The sequence below is a fragment of the Jaculus jaculus genome, chromosome X, assembly GCF_020740685.1.
Source record: "Jaculus jaculus isolate mJacJac1 chromosome X, mJacJac1.mat.Y.cur, whole genome shotgun sequence".
NCBI classification, from domain to species: Eukaryota; Metazoa; Chordata; class Mammalia; order Rodentia; family Dipodidae; genus Jaculus; species Jaculus jaculus.
This window is the reverse complement of record NC_059125.1, coordinates 69,088,932-69,103,561: the sequence shown is the minus strand read 5'-3', so window position 1 is coordinate 69,103,561 and position 14,630 is coordinate 69,088,932. Positions and strand designations below refer to the sequence as shown.

General features: G+C 44.1%; 1 protein-coding gene across 6 annotated transcripts in view; it reads left to right on the top strand.

Moving 5' to 3' along the window:
• Positions 1–375: 375 nt before the first annotated feature.
• The window catches only part of Atrx (ATRX chromatin remodeler), a 249,302-nt gene continuing 235,047 nt past the window's right edge, over positions 376–14,630 (top strand). For 5 of the 6 annotated variants that reach the window (XM_045140174.1, XM_045140173.1, XM_004666979.2 and 2 more), the window contains exon 1: positions 376–632. Coding sequence is in view for 4 of the 6 variants with exons in the window: in XM_045140173.1 (XP_044996108.1) it covers positions 613–632 (20 nt within the window). In the remaining 2 variants the exon portion in view is untranslated. Of the gene's footprint in view, positions 633–745; positions 767–14,630 lie in introns of those variants that run through there. The other variant, XM_045140172.1, reaches the window with a different exon arrangement.

Sequence of the window (14,630 nt, the reverse complement as noted above, 5' to 3'; positions counted from 1 at the left end):
AGTTTGTGTCTTGGTTTTCTCGGCAGGAAAACGTTAGGTCTGTCTATTTCAGAGGATCTAATCATTCAGATAAAGGATCAGCAGAATGCGGGTCAAATAGTAAATCCTCCGTAGAATATAAATGGCTGCTATCATTTCGTCAGAGAAATGACGATAGAGTAAAAGGACATATTCAGAATAAATTCAAAATATCTCACCAGCAGTTCGAGGTCAGCTGGCACTGAATTGGACCCTACGTGAAAAGGTGGAGGGGATCAAATGACGTAGACCGCCTTAGCAACAGGCCCCCAAAGAAGGTGAAATTTTGTAGCCAATAGGACTAAGTACTTTGAAGAGGTAGCCAATAGATGACGAATAGAGTCAGAGGGAGGACCCGCCAATTCTCCTGCCTGAGCCTCGGCCCAACAAAATGGCGGCGGCAGCAGTGTCGCTTTGTTTCAGTGGCTCCTGCAGCGGTGGCAGTGGTGGCAGCTGTTGAGCTGTGGGAAGATTTCTGCACCAGCTCCAGTGACTTTTAAGATTCCTGTCCATTTCTGTCGGGATTGGGCGCCGGGAGTGGGGGACGGCGGCATCCAAGAGTTGCCGAAGCTGACCAGGCGTTCCAGCAAAAACATGACCGCTGAGTCCATGAGGTAAAATGCAGCCCCTTGTCACGGGCCCTGCCGTCCGGTCCTAGGCACCTTCCGAGCGGGGTGTTTGGGAAGACTTTGGCTAGGTGCCTTAGCCCAGTGCGTTCCTAACGGAAAGCGGATCGTTTTCCCTTTAGGTGAGGAAGGGTTTCGGTCTTTTGGTTGGAAGGCTCCTGCCAAGGGGGAGGGGGCAGGGGTGTGTTATTGGGGGGCGGCCTGTGGCGTTGGGCACTTTTCAACCTTTCCCAAAAGGCGACGCCGGTTTGGGTGTGCAGTGTTTGTTTGTTGTCGCCCGACGGACCGGGAACCCGGAGTCGGAGGCGGTCTTTGGTATCCTGGCCATTCTTCGGAATCTTTGGGCCTAGAAACTGCGTGGGGAAGAAGGGGGGGGAGGGGGGAGGAGGGGGAGGGGCAGGCGGGAGGACGTGAGAGCCTGGGACGGCTTCTTGCCATCCGACCGCTGGAGACGGGAAGTACCCGGGCTCTGCGGGAATTTTCCCCTGCAGCGGCCCTGGACGAGCGTTCTGGACCGAGAGCAGGGTTGTCCTTCCAGGTATTTACATTCCTTCGAATCCTGAAGGGGAATCTTCGGATTTAGCCTAGGCGGCGGCGGGGGAGGAGACATCCTTATGCAGGGTTTTTCTTCCCAAGAACCCCGGTGTAATAGTTTTTGTGAAGTCCTGCTTTTCTTTTTTAATGGGACATCAGTTGTTTCCGCACTTAAAGAACAAATTTTGAGTAGAAGTGATTAGATCATGTTTTTATTTCATGAGAGATAGGAGCGGGTTAATGTGGGTTCATGTGGAGATTTATTGCAAAGGTAGCTTTGCTTGGCAGACTGTATTTTACCAATCCAACACGATTATTAAGTTGGGTCATTTTTCATGCGTTTCCGATTTGCTTCTTGACAGTTTGGGTAGTTGGTATGAAATGTATGCCACTTTTATGTAGGGGCCTTGCTTTTCAGGCAATTTGATGTTTGAGTTTTCATTCCACGAAGTATTTTTTTTTTTAACTGAGATGCATGCTTGGCGCCTACTGGCAAAATAAAATTAGAGGGTGCATGGATCGTAATTGGATTTGTAGTTGGCAAAATGTGCCCTTTGAGTTACTATTAGGACGGCATGTTTTTGAGTGCCTTAGATATACTGTGGAATTTTAGAATGAGTCTGTGGCACTTAATTATACTTATTCTTATGCATTAACAAGCAGCAGGGAGATCATAGATGATGTTCTCCTTAGTGAAAATATACTTTATTTCTTGTAATATGGATCTTAGTTATGTAATGGTCATTGCCTCAGTTTCTGAATTTATATTAATTGGCTCAAATATAATCAATATTTATGGTGTATTGGGTAGTAAGAGATGCCCATTACAACTTGTTCGTTAGTTGTTATTAGGCATTCGGGTTCATATCTGTGTTTGGTGTATCTTACAGTTAAATATGACATAGATTTTACTTACTCTTACAAAGCCTATATTTAAAACCATTGGTTGCCTGTGGCTGGAGGCTGAAACAGGAGACTCAAAGGTTTCAAAGTCAGCTGGGGCTACATAGTGATACCATGTTTCAAAGCCACAAACCAAACCAAACCAAAACAAAACAAAAACCCCAAACCAAGGTTGGAGTGAAGCACCATAGGTGTATGTAGCCTCTCCTGCTCATCAGAAGGCTGAGGCAAGAGGGTCACTTGAGCTTACATGTTCAAGACTAGCTTGGGAAACATCATGTGACAACTATCTCAAAAGGGAAAAAAAAATCCTGTACAGCCACTTGGATTATTTCTCCCTTTTTTCTTCCGTAATTAATTAATTAATTATTTTATCTAGATAGGCTCTCACTCTAGTCCAGGCTGACCTGGAAACCAGTATGTAGTCTCAGGCTGGACTCGAAGTCACAGTTATCCTCCTACCCCTGTCTCCCGAGTGTTGGGATTTTTAAAGACCTGTGCCACCACACCTGGCTAATTAATTTCCTTAGTGTGTGTTCCTGCCATGGTTTTCATGTGGAGGTCAGAGGACAACTTTCATTTCAGTACTCACCTTCCAGTTGCCCTATTTACCCTGTGAGTCTGGAAATTCTCCTGTCTCTAACTACCTTCTTGCCTGCTTGGATTATGGAAGGTTCTGGTTGTTTTATTTATTTATTTATTTTTGTTTTTTCCAGGTAGGGTCTCACTCTAGCCCAAGCTGACCTAGAATTCACTATGTAGTCTCAGGCTGGCCTCAGAACTCACAGCAATCCTCTTAACTCAGCCTCCCAAATGCTGGGATTAAAGAAAGACAGAGAGATAATGTAGGCCACCATGGCCCAGCCATTGCAAGGAACACCATACAGCAAGCCCCACTTTATGGATCTGGCTTTATGTGGGTACTGGGGAAACCAACCTGGGTTGTTAGGCTTTGCAGACAAGCACCTTAACCACTGAGCTGTCTGTCTAGCCCAGCTTCTGGCTTTTCCTGTGTGATGAGGAGATCCAAACAAACTCAGGTATGCAGAGTTAGGAGGCACTTTATCCACTGAGACATCTCCCTAGGTCCAGGTTAGTTTTTTGTACTGGTCTTGAATTTTTGTAGGTCCTGATGATAATAATCATAATTAAAATTGAGTGTATTGTTTTCCTTTACTTATATATAATCTTTTTTTGTTTTGATTTTTTTTGTTTTTGTTTTTCTAGGTAGGGTCTTATTCTACCTCAGGCTGACCTGAAATTCACTATGTAGTCTCAGGTGGCCTAGAACTCATGGTGATCTTCCTACCTCTGCCTCCCAGGTGCTGGGATTAAAGGCGTGCATCATCATGCCTGGCAATTTATGTATAATCTTGATAAATCCTCAAAACCGAGCTGTGAGGTCCTACTAATCTACTAATTTTCCTTTTTATTCTTGTTTCTTTTTCCTTCTCTTCAAGAGGCAGATGCATGCATGCACACACACACACAATGAGTGCTCCAGGGCCTTTAGCTACTACAAACAAACTCCAGATGCATGTGCCACCTTGTGCATCTGGCTTATGTGGGTCCTAGGGAAATCGAATCTTGGTCCTTTGGCTTTGCAGGCAAGTGCCTTAATTGCTATGTCATCTCTCCAGCCTGGTTTTCCCATTAAAAATTATTTATTTATTTGATGGGCTGGAGAGATGGCTTAGCGGTTAAGCGCTTGCCTGTGAAGCCTAAGGACCCCGGTTCAAGGCTCGGTTCCCCAGGTCCCACGTTAGCCAGATGCACAAGGGGGTGCACGCGTCTGGAGTTCGTTTGCAGAGGCTGGAAGCCCTGGCGCGCCCATTCTCTCTCTCCCTCTATCTGTCTTTCTCTCTGTGTCTGTTGCTCTCAAAGAAATTAAAAAAAAATAAAAAAATAAAAAAATTATTTATTTGAGAGAGAGATGGGGGAGAGGGAGGGAGGGAGGGAGGGAGAGGGAGAGAGGATGAAGCTGGGATACCTTTAATCCTAGCTCTTGGGAGGATCACCAAGAGTTCGAAGCCACCCTGAGACTACATAGTGAATTCCAGGTCAGCCTGCACTAAAGTGAAATCTACCTCAAAAAAAAAAACAAAAAAACACAAACAACAACAACAACAACAACAACAAAAACAGATTGGTACTCCAGGGCCTCTAGCCACTGCAAACAAACACCAGACACCTGTGCCATCCTGTGCATCTGGCTTTACATGGGTACTGGGGAATGGAACCTGGGCCCTTTGGCTTTGCAGGCAAATGCCTTAACCACTGAACCTTCTCTCCAGTCCTTGTTTTCCCCATTTTTTTTAATATATATATTTTTAATTAATTAATTAATTTATTTATTTGAGAGCGACAGACACAGAGAAAGACAGATAGAGGGAGAGAGGGAGAATGGGTGCGCCAGGGCTTCCAGCCTCTGCAAACGAACTCCAGACGCGTGCACCCCCTTGTGCATCTGGCTAACGTGGGACCTGGGGAACCGATCCTCGAACCGGGGTCTTTAGGCTTCACAGGCAAGCGCTTAACCACTAAGCCATTTCTCCAGCCCTGTTTTCCCCATTTTAAAGATGAGGTAACTGAGACAGAAATCCTGACTGAAGTTGTACAACTTGTTATTGTTGGAGGTAGAATTAAAAATCCAGTCTTTGCCTGGGTGTGATGGATCACACCTTGAATCCCAGCTCTTTGAGTTTGAGGTAGGACAATTGCTATGTATTTGAGGTCAGCCTGGTCTAGTGTGAGACCTTGCTGCAAAGTAACCGAAACTTGCTGGGTGTGGTGGCACATGCCTTTAATCCCAGCACCCGGGAGGCAGAGGTAGGAGGATCACCATGAGTTTGAGGCCACCTTGAGACTACATAGTAAATTCCAGGTCATCATGGGCTACAGTGAGATCCTACCTCAACCCCTCCAAAAAAAACCCAAAAGAAAACACCCAAACTCAGTCTTGACACTAGAGTTTATGTGTCCCCCTCACAGAATTTTACCTCATTAATGGTTTAGGCTGGCTTTGAACTTGTGGGCATCTCTTGCCTCAGCCTCTGAAGTGCTGATGTTACAAGTATGTACCACCACACCTTTCTTTTGGTGTGTGTTTGAGGGCAGGTTTGTGCATGCCATGTTGCATTTGTAGAAGCCAGCGCTCAATGTTGAGGTGTTAGTCTTCGCCTTAAGGAAGGGTCTCTCATTCATTGCTTTGTTTGATAGACTAGCTGACCTGTGAGAATCTGGGGAATTCTCTTGTCTCTGCCTCCCTTCTTGCTGTAGGGGTACTGAGATTACAAATGAGTAATATAGCATCTGGCTTTTTACATGAATTCTGGGGATCCAAACTCAGGTATTTCTATTGTGTGGTAAACTCATTATCTACTGAACCATCTTCCCAGCCCCAGGGTTTGGTTTCTTAACAAGGAGGTATTAGTACACACACACACACACACACACACGCGCGCGCGCGCGCGTGTGTGTGTGTGTGTGTGTGTGTGTGTGTGTGTACATATGTTGAAGTGTCAGTCCTTGCCCTCTACCTTATTTGGGACAGGGTTTCCTTGTATTTTGCCTATGGGAACGTCAGAGTAGGTGATCTTTTGCTTTTGGATTCTCCTTATGCTGCCTCATTGTTGTGTGCATTGGAATAGAGCTCATCTTCAGGTGGGTTCTGGGGATCTGAACTTAAGTTGTCATGCATGCACAGCCAGCATTTTAAACCACTGAGCCATCATCTCCCTAACCCCATTAGTGCCTTCCTGAGCTGCCAGATATTATTTATTTATTTATTTGTTTATTTTGCTTTTTGAGGTAGGGTCTCACGCTGGCCCAGGCTTACCTGGAATTCACTATGTAGTCTCAGGGTGGCCTTGAACTCACAGTGATTCTCCTACCTCTGCCTCCCAAGAGCTGGGATTAAAGTCATGCACCACCACACCCGGCTCTGAGCTGCCAGATATTAAGTGGACTAGGATTTTTTTTTTTTTCAGAGGTAGGTCTTTCTAGCTCAGGTTGATTTTTTTTTTTAATTTATTTATTCATTTATTTATTTCTTAGAGAGAGAGAGGGGGGGGAGGGAGGGAGGGAGGGAGAGAATGGGCACACCAGGGCCCCCAGCTGCTGCAAACAAACTCCAGATGCACGCACCACTTTGTGCATCTGGCTTACATGGGTCCTGGGGAATCGAACCTGGGTCCTTTAGCTTTGCAGACAAGCACCTTAACCACTGAGCCATCCTTCTGGCCCTTTTTGGTTTTTTAAAGTAGGGTCTCACTAGCCCAGGCTGACGTGGAATTCAAAAGCTGGCCTCAAACTCACTGTGGATCTCCTACCTCTGCCTCCCCCCAGTGCTGGGATTGAAGGCATGTACCACTCCTTGTTGGATCTCCCCTACCCTCAAGGTAGGGTCTCCTTCTCTAGTTTAGGCTGACCTGGAACTCACTCTGTATTCCCAGGCTAGCCTTGAACTCAAAGCAATTCTACCTCTGCTTCCAAGTGCTGGGAATAAAGGTGTGTACCAACCATGCTTGGCTTTTTTATTTTCTGAGAAGGGTCTCATTGTGATAGGCCAGATTGGCCTCAAATTTGTAACCCATCTTGGAGAGGGGTACAATGTAAAAAATTATTTTATTTATTTTATTTATGAGGGAGAAAGAAACAAATAGAGAGAGAGAATGGGCATACCAGGGCCTGTAGCCACTGCATGCGAACTCCAGACACATGTGCCCCCTTGTGCATCTGGCTTATGTGGGTCCTGGAGAATCGAACCTGGGTCCTTAGGCTTTGCAGGCAAATGCTGTAACAGCTAAGGGGTACAATTTTGATAAGACTATGGGAAGATTGCAAATATTTTGGCCTGTGTATGTGCTATGCATGCATTTTTGTCTGTTTATAAGCAATCAAGTGCCTTTCACTGCTATCTCTGTAGCTAGCCCTCATGCTTGTTTGTATATGGGTACACATGTAAGTGGGTGTTACTGCAAGTGTATATGGAAGCCAGAGGTGGAATGTTAGTGTGTCCTCAATTGCTTTCCAACTTTTTTTTTTCTTTTTGGATTTTTTGAAGTAAGGTTTCACTCTAGCTCAGGCTGACCTGGAATTCACTATGTAGTCTCAGGGGCCTGTAACCCACAGCAATCCTCCTACCTCTGTCTCCCAAGTGCTGGGATTAAGGGTGTGAACTACCACATCAGGTTTCCACATTTTTTTTCCCTCCTTCTCTCTCTTTCTTTTCTTGTTTTTTTTTTTTTTTTTTTTTTTTTGAGGTAGTGTTTCACTCTAGTCCAGGCTGATTTGGAATTCACTATGTAGTCTCAGGCTGGCCTGAAACTCCCAAAAATGCTCCTACCTCTGCCTTCCAAGTGCTGGGATTAAAGGCCTGAACCACCACACCTGTTTTCCACCTTTTTTTTTTTTTTTTTTTTTGGTTTTTCGAGGTAGGGTCTCACTCTAGGCCAGGCTGACCTGGAATTCACTATGGAGTCTCAGGGTGGCCTTGAACTCATGGCGATCCTCCTACCTCTGCCTCCTGAGTGCTGGGATTAAAGGTGTGCACCACCACGCCCGGCTTCCACCTTTTTTTTAAACTATTTTTTTAAATTTTTATTTATTTATTTGAGAGCGACAGATACAGAGAGAAGGACAGATAGAGGGAGAGAGAGAGAATGGGCGCCAGGGCCTCCAGCCTCTGCAAACGGACTCCAGACGCGTGCGCCCCCTTGTGCATCTGGCTAACGTGGGACCTGGGGAACCGATCCTCGAACTGGGGTCCTTAGGCTTCACAGGCAAGTGTTTAACTGCTAAGCCATCTCTCCAGCCCCCACCTTTTTTTAAAGTTAAATTTTTTGGGGGGGTTTTCAAGGTATGGTCTCACTGTAGCTCAGGCTGACTTGGAATTTAGTATGTAGTCTCAAGGTAGCCTTGAACTCACAGCAGTCCTCCTACCTCTGCCTCCAGTGTACAGGGTCTAAAGGCATGGGTCACCATGCCCGGTTTGCAGATAAGCTTCTTAATTTTTGAGGCAAGGTCTCTTGCTCAACCTAGAGCTCACAGATTCAGTTACACTAGCTAACCAATAAGCCCTAAGGGTCCTTCTGTCTTCCCTCTGTTATATGAGGGTATGGAGGATATAGAGGGTATGGAGGATATGGAGGGTATGGAGGTCCTCATGCTTGTGAAGCAAGCATTTTACCTATTGAGTCATGTCCCCAATTCTTCAATCAAGATATTTTGTTTTTGTTTTTTCGAGGTAGGGTCTCACTCTAACCCAGGCTGACCTGGAATTCACTACACAGCCTCAGGGTGGCCTTGAACTCAAGGTGATCCTCCTACTTCTGCCTCCGAGTGCTGGGATTACAGGCGTGGGCCACCACACCAGGTTTACATATTTTTTTTTAAATGAAAATGAAGCTGGGCGTGGTAGTACACGCCTTTAATCCCAGCACTTGGGAGGATCACCGTGAGTTTGAGGTCATCCTGAGACTACACAGTGAATTCCAGGTCAGTCTGGGCTAGAGTGAGACCCTACCTCGAAAAACAAAACAAAACAAAATATAAGAGCAAGAAAGGCAGATAGAGAATGGGTGCACTAGGGCCTCCAGCCACTGCAAACGCATGTGCCACCTAGTGCAGCTGGCTTATGTGGGTACTGGAGAATTGAACCTAGGTCCTTGGGCTTCACAGGCAAGTGTCCTAATTGCTAAACTATGTCTCTAGCCTTTTCCTCCTTTTCTTAAACATTGGGTATATATAAAAGGTTTTGAATGACTATGATATTAATGTTTCCTTAGTTATCTGTATTTTGATTATTTGAAGTGGTTAGTTGACTTTTATGTTAACATTTGAGTAAAAAATCCAGAAGGAAGAAGTGCATCTACAGCCTTTAGGAGGGATCCATAGCACTACAAAAAAAGTTTGAGGCCACACTGAGAGAGAGACTGCATAGTAAATTCCAGGTCACCCTGGACAATGGACTATAATGAGACCCTACCTCGAAAAACCAAAAACAAAAAAATCTAAAGTACAAAATGACTTGTTTCAAACTTGATTTACTATTTTGTTTGATTTATTTGATAACATTCCAAATTTAATTTTGATAATTTTTTTGAATATGTGAGTCTATTTCAGTAAGATGGCTATATCAAGGAATAATTTGAGCATAAATAAGTTTTGTTTATGTAGGATTTCTTTTGCAGCCTGGGATCAACAAACTTTGATCTTCAATTTGTAGCTTTCTTTCGTAAATAATGCTCTATTGGAACACACCCATGTGTGTTTGTATTACTGTCTGGCTGCTTTTGATTCACTGTTGCCAAGTTGAGTTGCACCTTACTGCCTACAAAGCCTGAAATAATGTAACCTTTTTGTTGTTGTTTTTCAAGGTAGGGTCTCACTGTAGCCCAGGCTGACCTGCCTGGAATTCACTACGTAGTCTCAGTGTTGCCTTGAACTCATGGTGATCCTCCTACCTCTCCCAAGTGCTGAGATTAAAGGCATGAGCCACCACGTCTGGCTGATCTTTTTTTTTTTTTTTTTTTTTTTGAGGTAGAGTCTCTCCCTGTAGTTTAGGCTGAACTAGAATTCATTCTGTAACCCAGTCTGGCCTGGCACTCAGGGATCCCCCTACCTCAGCCTCCTATGTGCTGGGATTATTGAGTGTGTGCCACCACACCTTGCTGCTTTTTATTTTATTCATTATTATTAATTATTTTCTGCTTTTTTTGAGGTAGGGTCTCACTCTAGCACAGGCTGACTCTGTATTCCCAGGGTGGCCTCAAACTCACAGCGATCCTCCTACCTCTGCCTCCCAAGTGCTGGGATTAAAGGTGTGCACCACCATGCCCAACTTATTTAATTTAATTAATTTATTTTTAATTTAAAAAAGTATGTATTTGACAGAGAGGAAGAGAGGGAGTGAAAGAGAGAGAGAGAGAGAGAGAGAGAGAGGACACACAGAGAGAATGGGCATGCCAGGGCCTCTAGCTTCTGCAAATGAACTCTAGTCACATGTGCCACTTTGTACATCTGGTTTACATGGGTCCTGGGGAATTAAACTGAGGTCCTTTGGCTTTGCAGGCAAACACCTTAACCACTAAGCTATCTCTTTAGCCTTTGTGTGTGTGTGTGTGTGTGTGTGTGTGTGTGTGTGTGTGTGTGTGTGAGAGAGAGAGAGAGAGAGAGAGAGAGAGAGAGAGAGAGAGAGAGAGAGAAAAGAGGTTTATTTTGGTTTTAGGCTCGAGGGGAAGCTTCATGATGGCAGGGGAAAATGATGGCATGAGCAGAGGGTGGACATCACCCCCTGGCCAACATAAGGTGGGTAATAGCAACAGGAGACGGTGCCAAACACTGGCAAGGGGAAACTGGCTATCACACCTATAAGTCCGCCCCTAACAATACACTGCCTCCAGGAGGCGTTAATTCCCAAATTTCCATCAGTTTTTCAGCCCTTATTTTATTAATTTTTAAAATTTTATTTGAGAGAGAGAAAAAAATAGGCAGATAGAGAAACTGGGTATGCCAGGGCCTTCAGCCACCACAGACAAACTCCGGTTGCATGTGCTGCCTTGTGCATCTGGCTTATGTGGGTAGTGGGGAATCGAACCTGGTTTCTTTAGCTTTGTAGGCAAGTGCCTTAACTTCTAAGCTATCTCTTTAGCTCCTTATTTTGTTTTTGTTTTTTCTAGGTAGGGTCAAGGTGACCTGGAATTCACTATGTAGTCTTAGGGTGGCCTTGAACTTGTGGTGAACCTCCTACCTTAGCCTCCCAGAGTGCTGGGATTAAAGGCGTGCACCACCACGCCTGGCCCATTATTTTAATTTTTTATTTTTTTCTCAATTTTTATTAACATTTCCATGATTATAAAAATATCTCATAATAATACCCTTTCCCCCCCATCATTTTAATTTTTAATAAATATTTTATTTATTTGAGAGAGAAAGAAAGAGGTAGAGAGAGAATGGGTGTGCCAGGGACTCCAGCCACTGCAAAGGAACTCCAGATGCATTTGCCATTTTGTGCATCTGGCTTCTGTTGGAACTGGGGAATCAAGGCTGAGTCCTTGGGCTTCGCAGTTAAGTGTCTTAAAACTGCTAAGCCATCACTCCAGCCCCTCATTTTTTTGAGACAGGGTCTCAAACTTGCTTTGTAGCTAGGATGGCTTTGAACATCTGATCCTCCTGCCTCCACCTCCTAAATGCAAGTTTACCACTATGCCTGGTTTATGTGGTACTGGAGATTGAACCCAGGGTTTCATACATGCTAAGCAAACACTCTATGAACTGAGCTACACCCCCAGTCTCACTATTTGGTGTTTCATAGAAAGAGTTTGTTGATTGCTGTACTATGTATATGTAAGAAACCACACTCAGCTAAATAGAACTGCATAAAAATGCTTGCATAAACATGCATTTATTCCAAACATCTACCAGTTACCTCAGTTCACTACTTGTTGAGCCACGTCCATCCACATCTGTCATTCTAACTTTCCTTCTACCATTTTACAATAATTGATGAGCTGCAGTTCTTTCTTCTCCATCCTGTGTGCCGGCATGTACTACCATGGCTATCTTCAACTTTATTTTATATATATATATATATATATATATATATATATATATATATATATAGTTATTGAGGAATTGAGTCTGAGTCCTTTGGCTTTGCAGGCAAGTGCTTCAACCACTAAGCTATTTCTCCAGCCCTTGCTTTATTGTGTGTGTGTGTGCACGTGTTTATGAGTGCATGCATGGTGTGGCATACATGTGGAGGTCAGAGGACAACCTTGAGATGTTAGTCCTATTCTATGTTGTTTGAGACAGGGCTTCTCTTGTTTTTACCACTGGGAAGGCCAGACTAAATGGCCCCTTGAGCTTTAGGAATCCCCAGCCTCCCCTTCCTATTGCATTAGGTGTGCTGGGATTATATACGAATTTACCTAAACATTGTGTCTAGCTTTATGTGGGTGATGGGGATTTGAACTTCTTGAGGAACAAGCACATTTAACTATTGAGTCATCTATCCAGCAATTTTTGTGATTGTTTTAAATCTATTTTTTATTTTTATTTATTTATTTGCAAGCAGAGAGAGATAAAAGAGAGACAGAGAGAACGGTCCCCTAGCTGCTGCAAATGATCTGTAGATTCATGTACCACTTTGTGCATCTGGTTTTATGTGGGTTCTAAATTAAACTTAGGTCATTAGGCTCTTCAGGAAAATGCCTTAGCCACTGAGCCATCTCTCCTGCACTGGTTTATGGCTTTTTAAAAATAATGTGGGGTCTGGAAATTCAACTTGGGTACTCTTCATTATCTACTGAATCATCATCTCCCCAGCCCAGGAGTGCCTTTTTGTCCCCCAAGGTAGAGTCTTACTGTAGCTCAGGCTGACCTGGAATTCACTCTGTAGTCTTAGGCCTCAAACTCATGGCGATCCTCCTACCTCTGTCTCTCAAGTGCTGGGATTAAAAGTGTGTGCCACCACGCTTGGTTCAGGAGTGGCTTTTAATAAAAGGGGAGCAATCCAGGCAAGGCCAGCTATAAGAGTGAGACTGAGGACTAGACTTATAAGAAGTTGGAGAGAAAAAGTACAGAATAGTCATGGGGAGAACGAAACAGCAAAATTCCTAGACAAGAGCTGTAGGACTGCCAAGGAGGACAAACTTTTCATTTAGCCAGGTATAGTTAGTTAAAGGAAATCTCTGTCCTGGAAATCAGCAGCAAACCTCATACTTAATATTTTTGTTAGCATTGAGAGCAAGACAAATGTGGCCAGAACACACCTTTCCCATTATTATTCCCAAGGCCTTGCTATATCATGTGATAAATGTGTAAAAATGCAAATGGCATATTCAAGTCATTTTTTAATTTTATTTTTTGTTTATTTGAGGTAGGGTCTCACTCTAGCCCTGGCTGACCTGGAATTCACTGTATTCTCAGGCTGGCCTTGAATTTAGGACATTCCTCCTACCTCTGCCTCCTGAGTACTGTGTTTAAAGGTGTGCATTACCACGCCTGGCTCAAGTCATTATTTGCTGATGATATTCTGCTTAAAATTTTCAGTTGAAAACATGAGGACTGCCAGGCGTGGTGGCGCACGCCTTTAATCCCAGCACTCGGGAGGCAGAGGTAGGAGGATCACCGTGAGTTCGAGGCCACCCTGAGATGACAGAGTTAATTCCAGGTCAGCCTGGACCAGAGGGAGACCCTACCTCGTAAAACCAAAAAAAAGAAAACATGGGGACCATTAGAATTAATGAGAGGTCAGCAAGTTGGCTGGATACAGTTATTAAATATTTATGTTTTTGCAAAAAATCATTATCTCTAATAACCTGGCAGTAATACAAAATATGAAAACAAACCCCACCCAAGTTTGTTCCTTTGAAGGTTGATATCACCAAAACAACCAATGTGGACTCACACAACCATGATCAAAGGTGATGAGAATAGACTTCAATGAGCAAGGGGTAGGTAAGAAGGCTTCATGGTTCACTGATTCACATGTTTGGTTACTGAGTCTCCCAGGGGCAGGCAGCAAAAGAAACAGGAAGTTTAAAGGACCCCTAGAGGACAAGGCACAGCTGCTGAATAATGAGCATTCTGAATTTTTTAATTGGTTTTAAAATTTATTTATTTATTTATTTGAGAGTGACAGAGACAGAGAGAAAGACAGATAAAGGGAGAGAGAGAGAGAATGGGCGCGCCAGGGCTTCCAGCCTCTGCAAACAAACTCCAGACACGTGCTCCCCTTTGTGCATCTGGCTAACGTGGGACCTGGGGAACCGAGCCTCGAACCGGGGTCCTTAGGCTTCACAGGCAAGCGCTTAACCGCTAAGCCATCTCTCCAGCCCCTTAATTGGTTTTTGGAGGTAAGGTTTCAGGCTGGAGAGACGGCTTGGTGGTTAAGGTACTTGCCTGCAAAGCCAAAGAACCCTGGTTCTATTCCCCAGAACCCATGTAAGCCATTTGCACAAGGTGCTGTATACATCTGCAGTTTTTTTTTTTTTTTTTTTTGCAGTAGCTGAAGGCCCTGGCCTGCCCATTCTCCGTCTCTTTTTCTTTTATAAAATATTTTTATTTTTATTTATTTATGTGTGAGAGAGTGGCAGATAGATAGATAGATAGATAGATAGGGAGAGAGAGATAGAGAAAGAGAGAGAGAGAATGGGTGTTCTAGGGCCTTTAGCTGTTGAAAATGGATCTCCAAATGCATGTGCCACTTTCTGCAGCTGGCTTATGTGGGTCTTGAGGAATTGAACCTGGGTCCTTTGGCTTTGTAGGCAAATGCCTTAACTGCTACTCCATCTTTCCAACCCTCTTTTTTTTTTCCATCTACCTCTTTCTCTGTCTATGAAATACATAAAATGAAATAAAATAAAATGGAGGTAGGGTTTCTCTCTACCCCAGGCTGCCCTGGAACTCACTCTGAATCTCAGGGTGGCCCCAAACTCACAGCCATACTCCTACCTCTGCCTCCCAAGTGTTGGGATTAAAGATGTTCACTACCATACCTGGCCTCTGAAATGTTTGTTGATGGTGATTCAGTGTTGCAAGTAT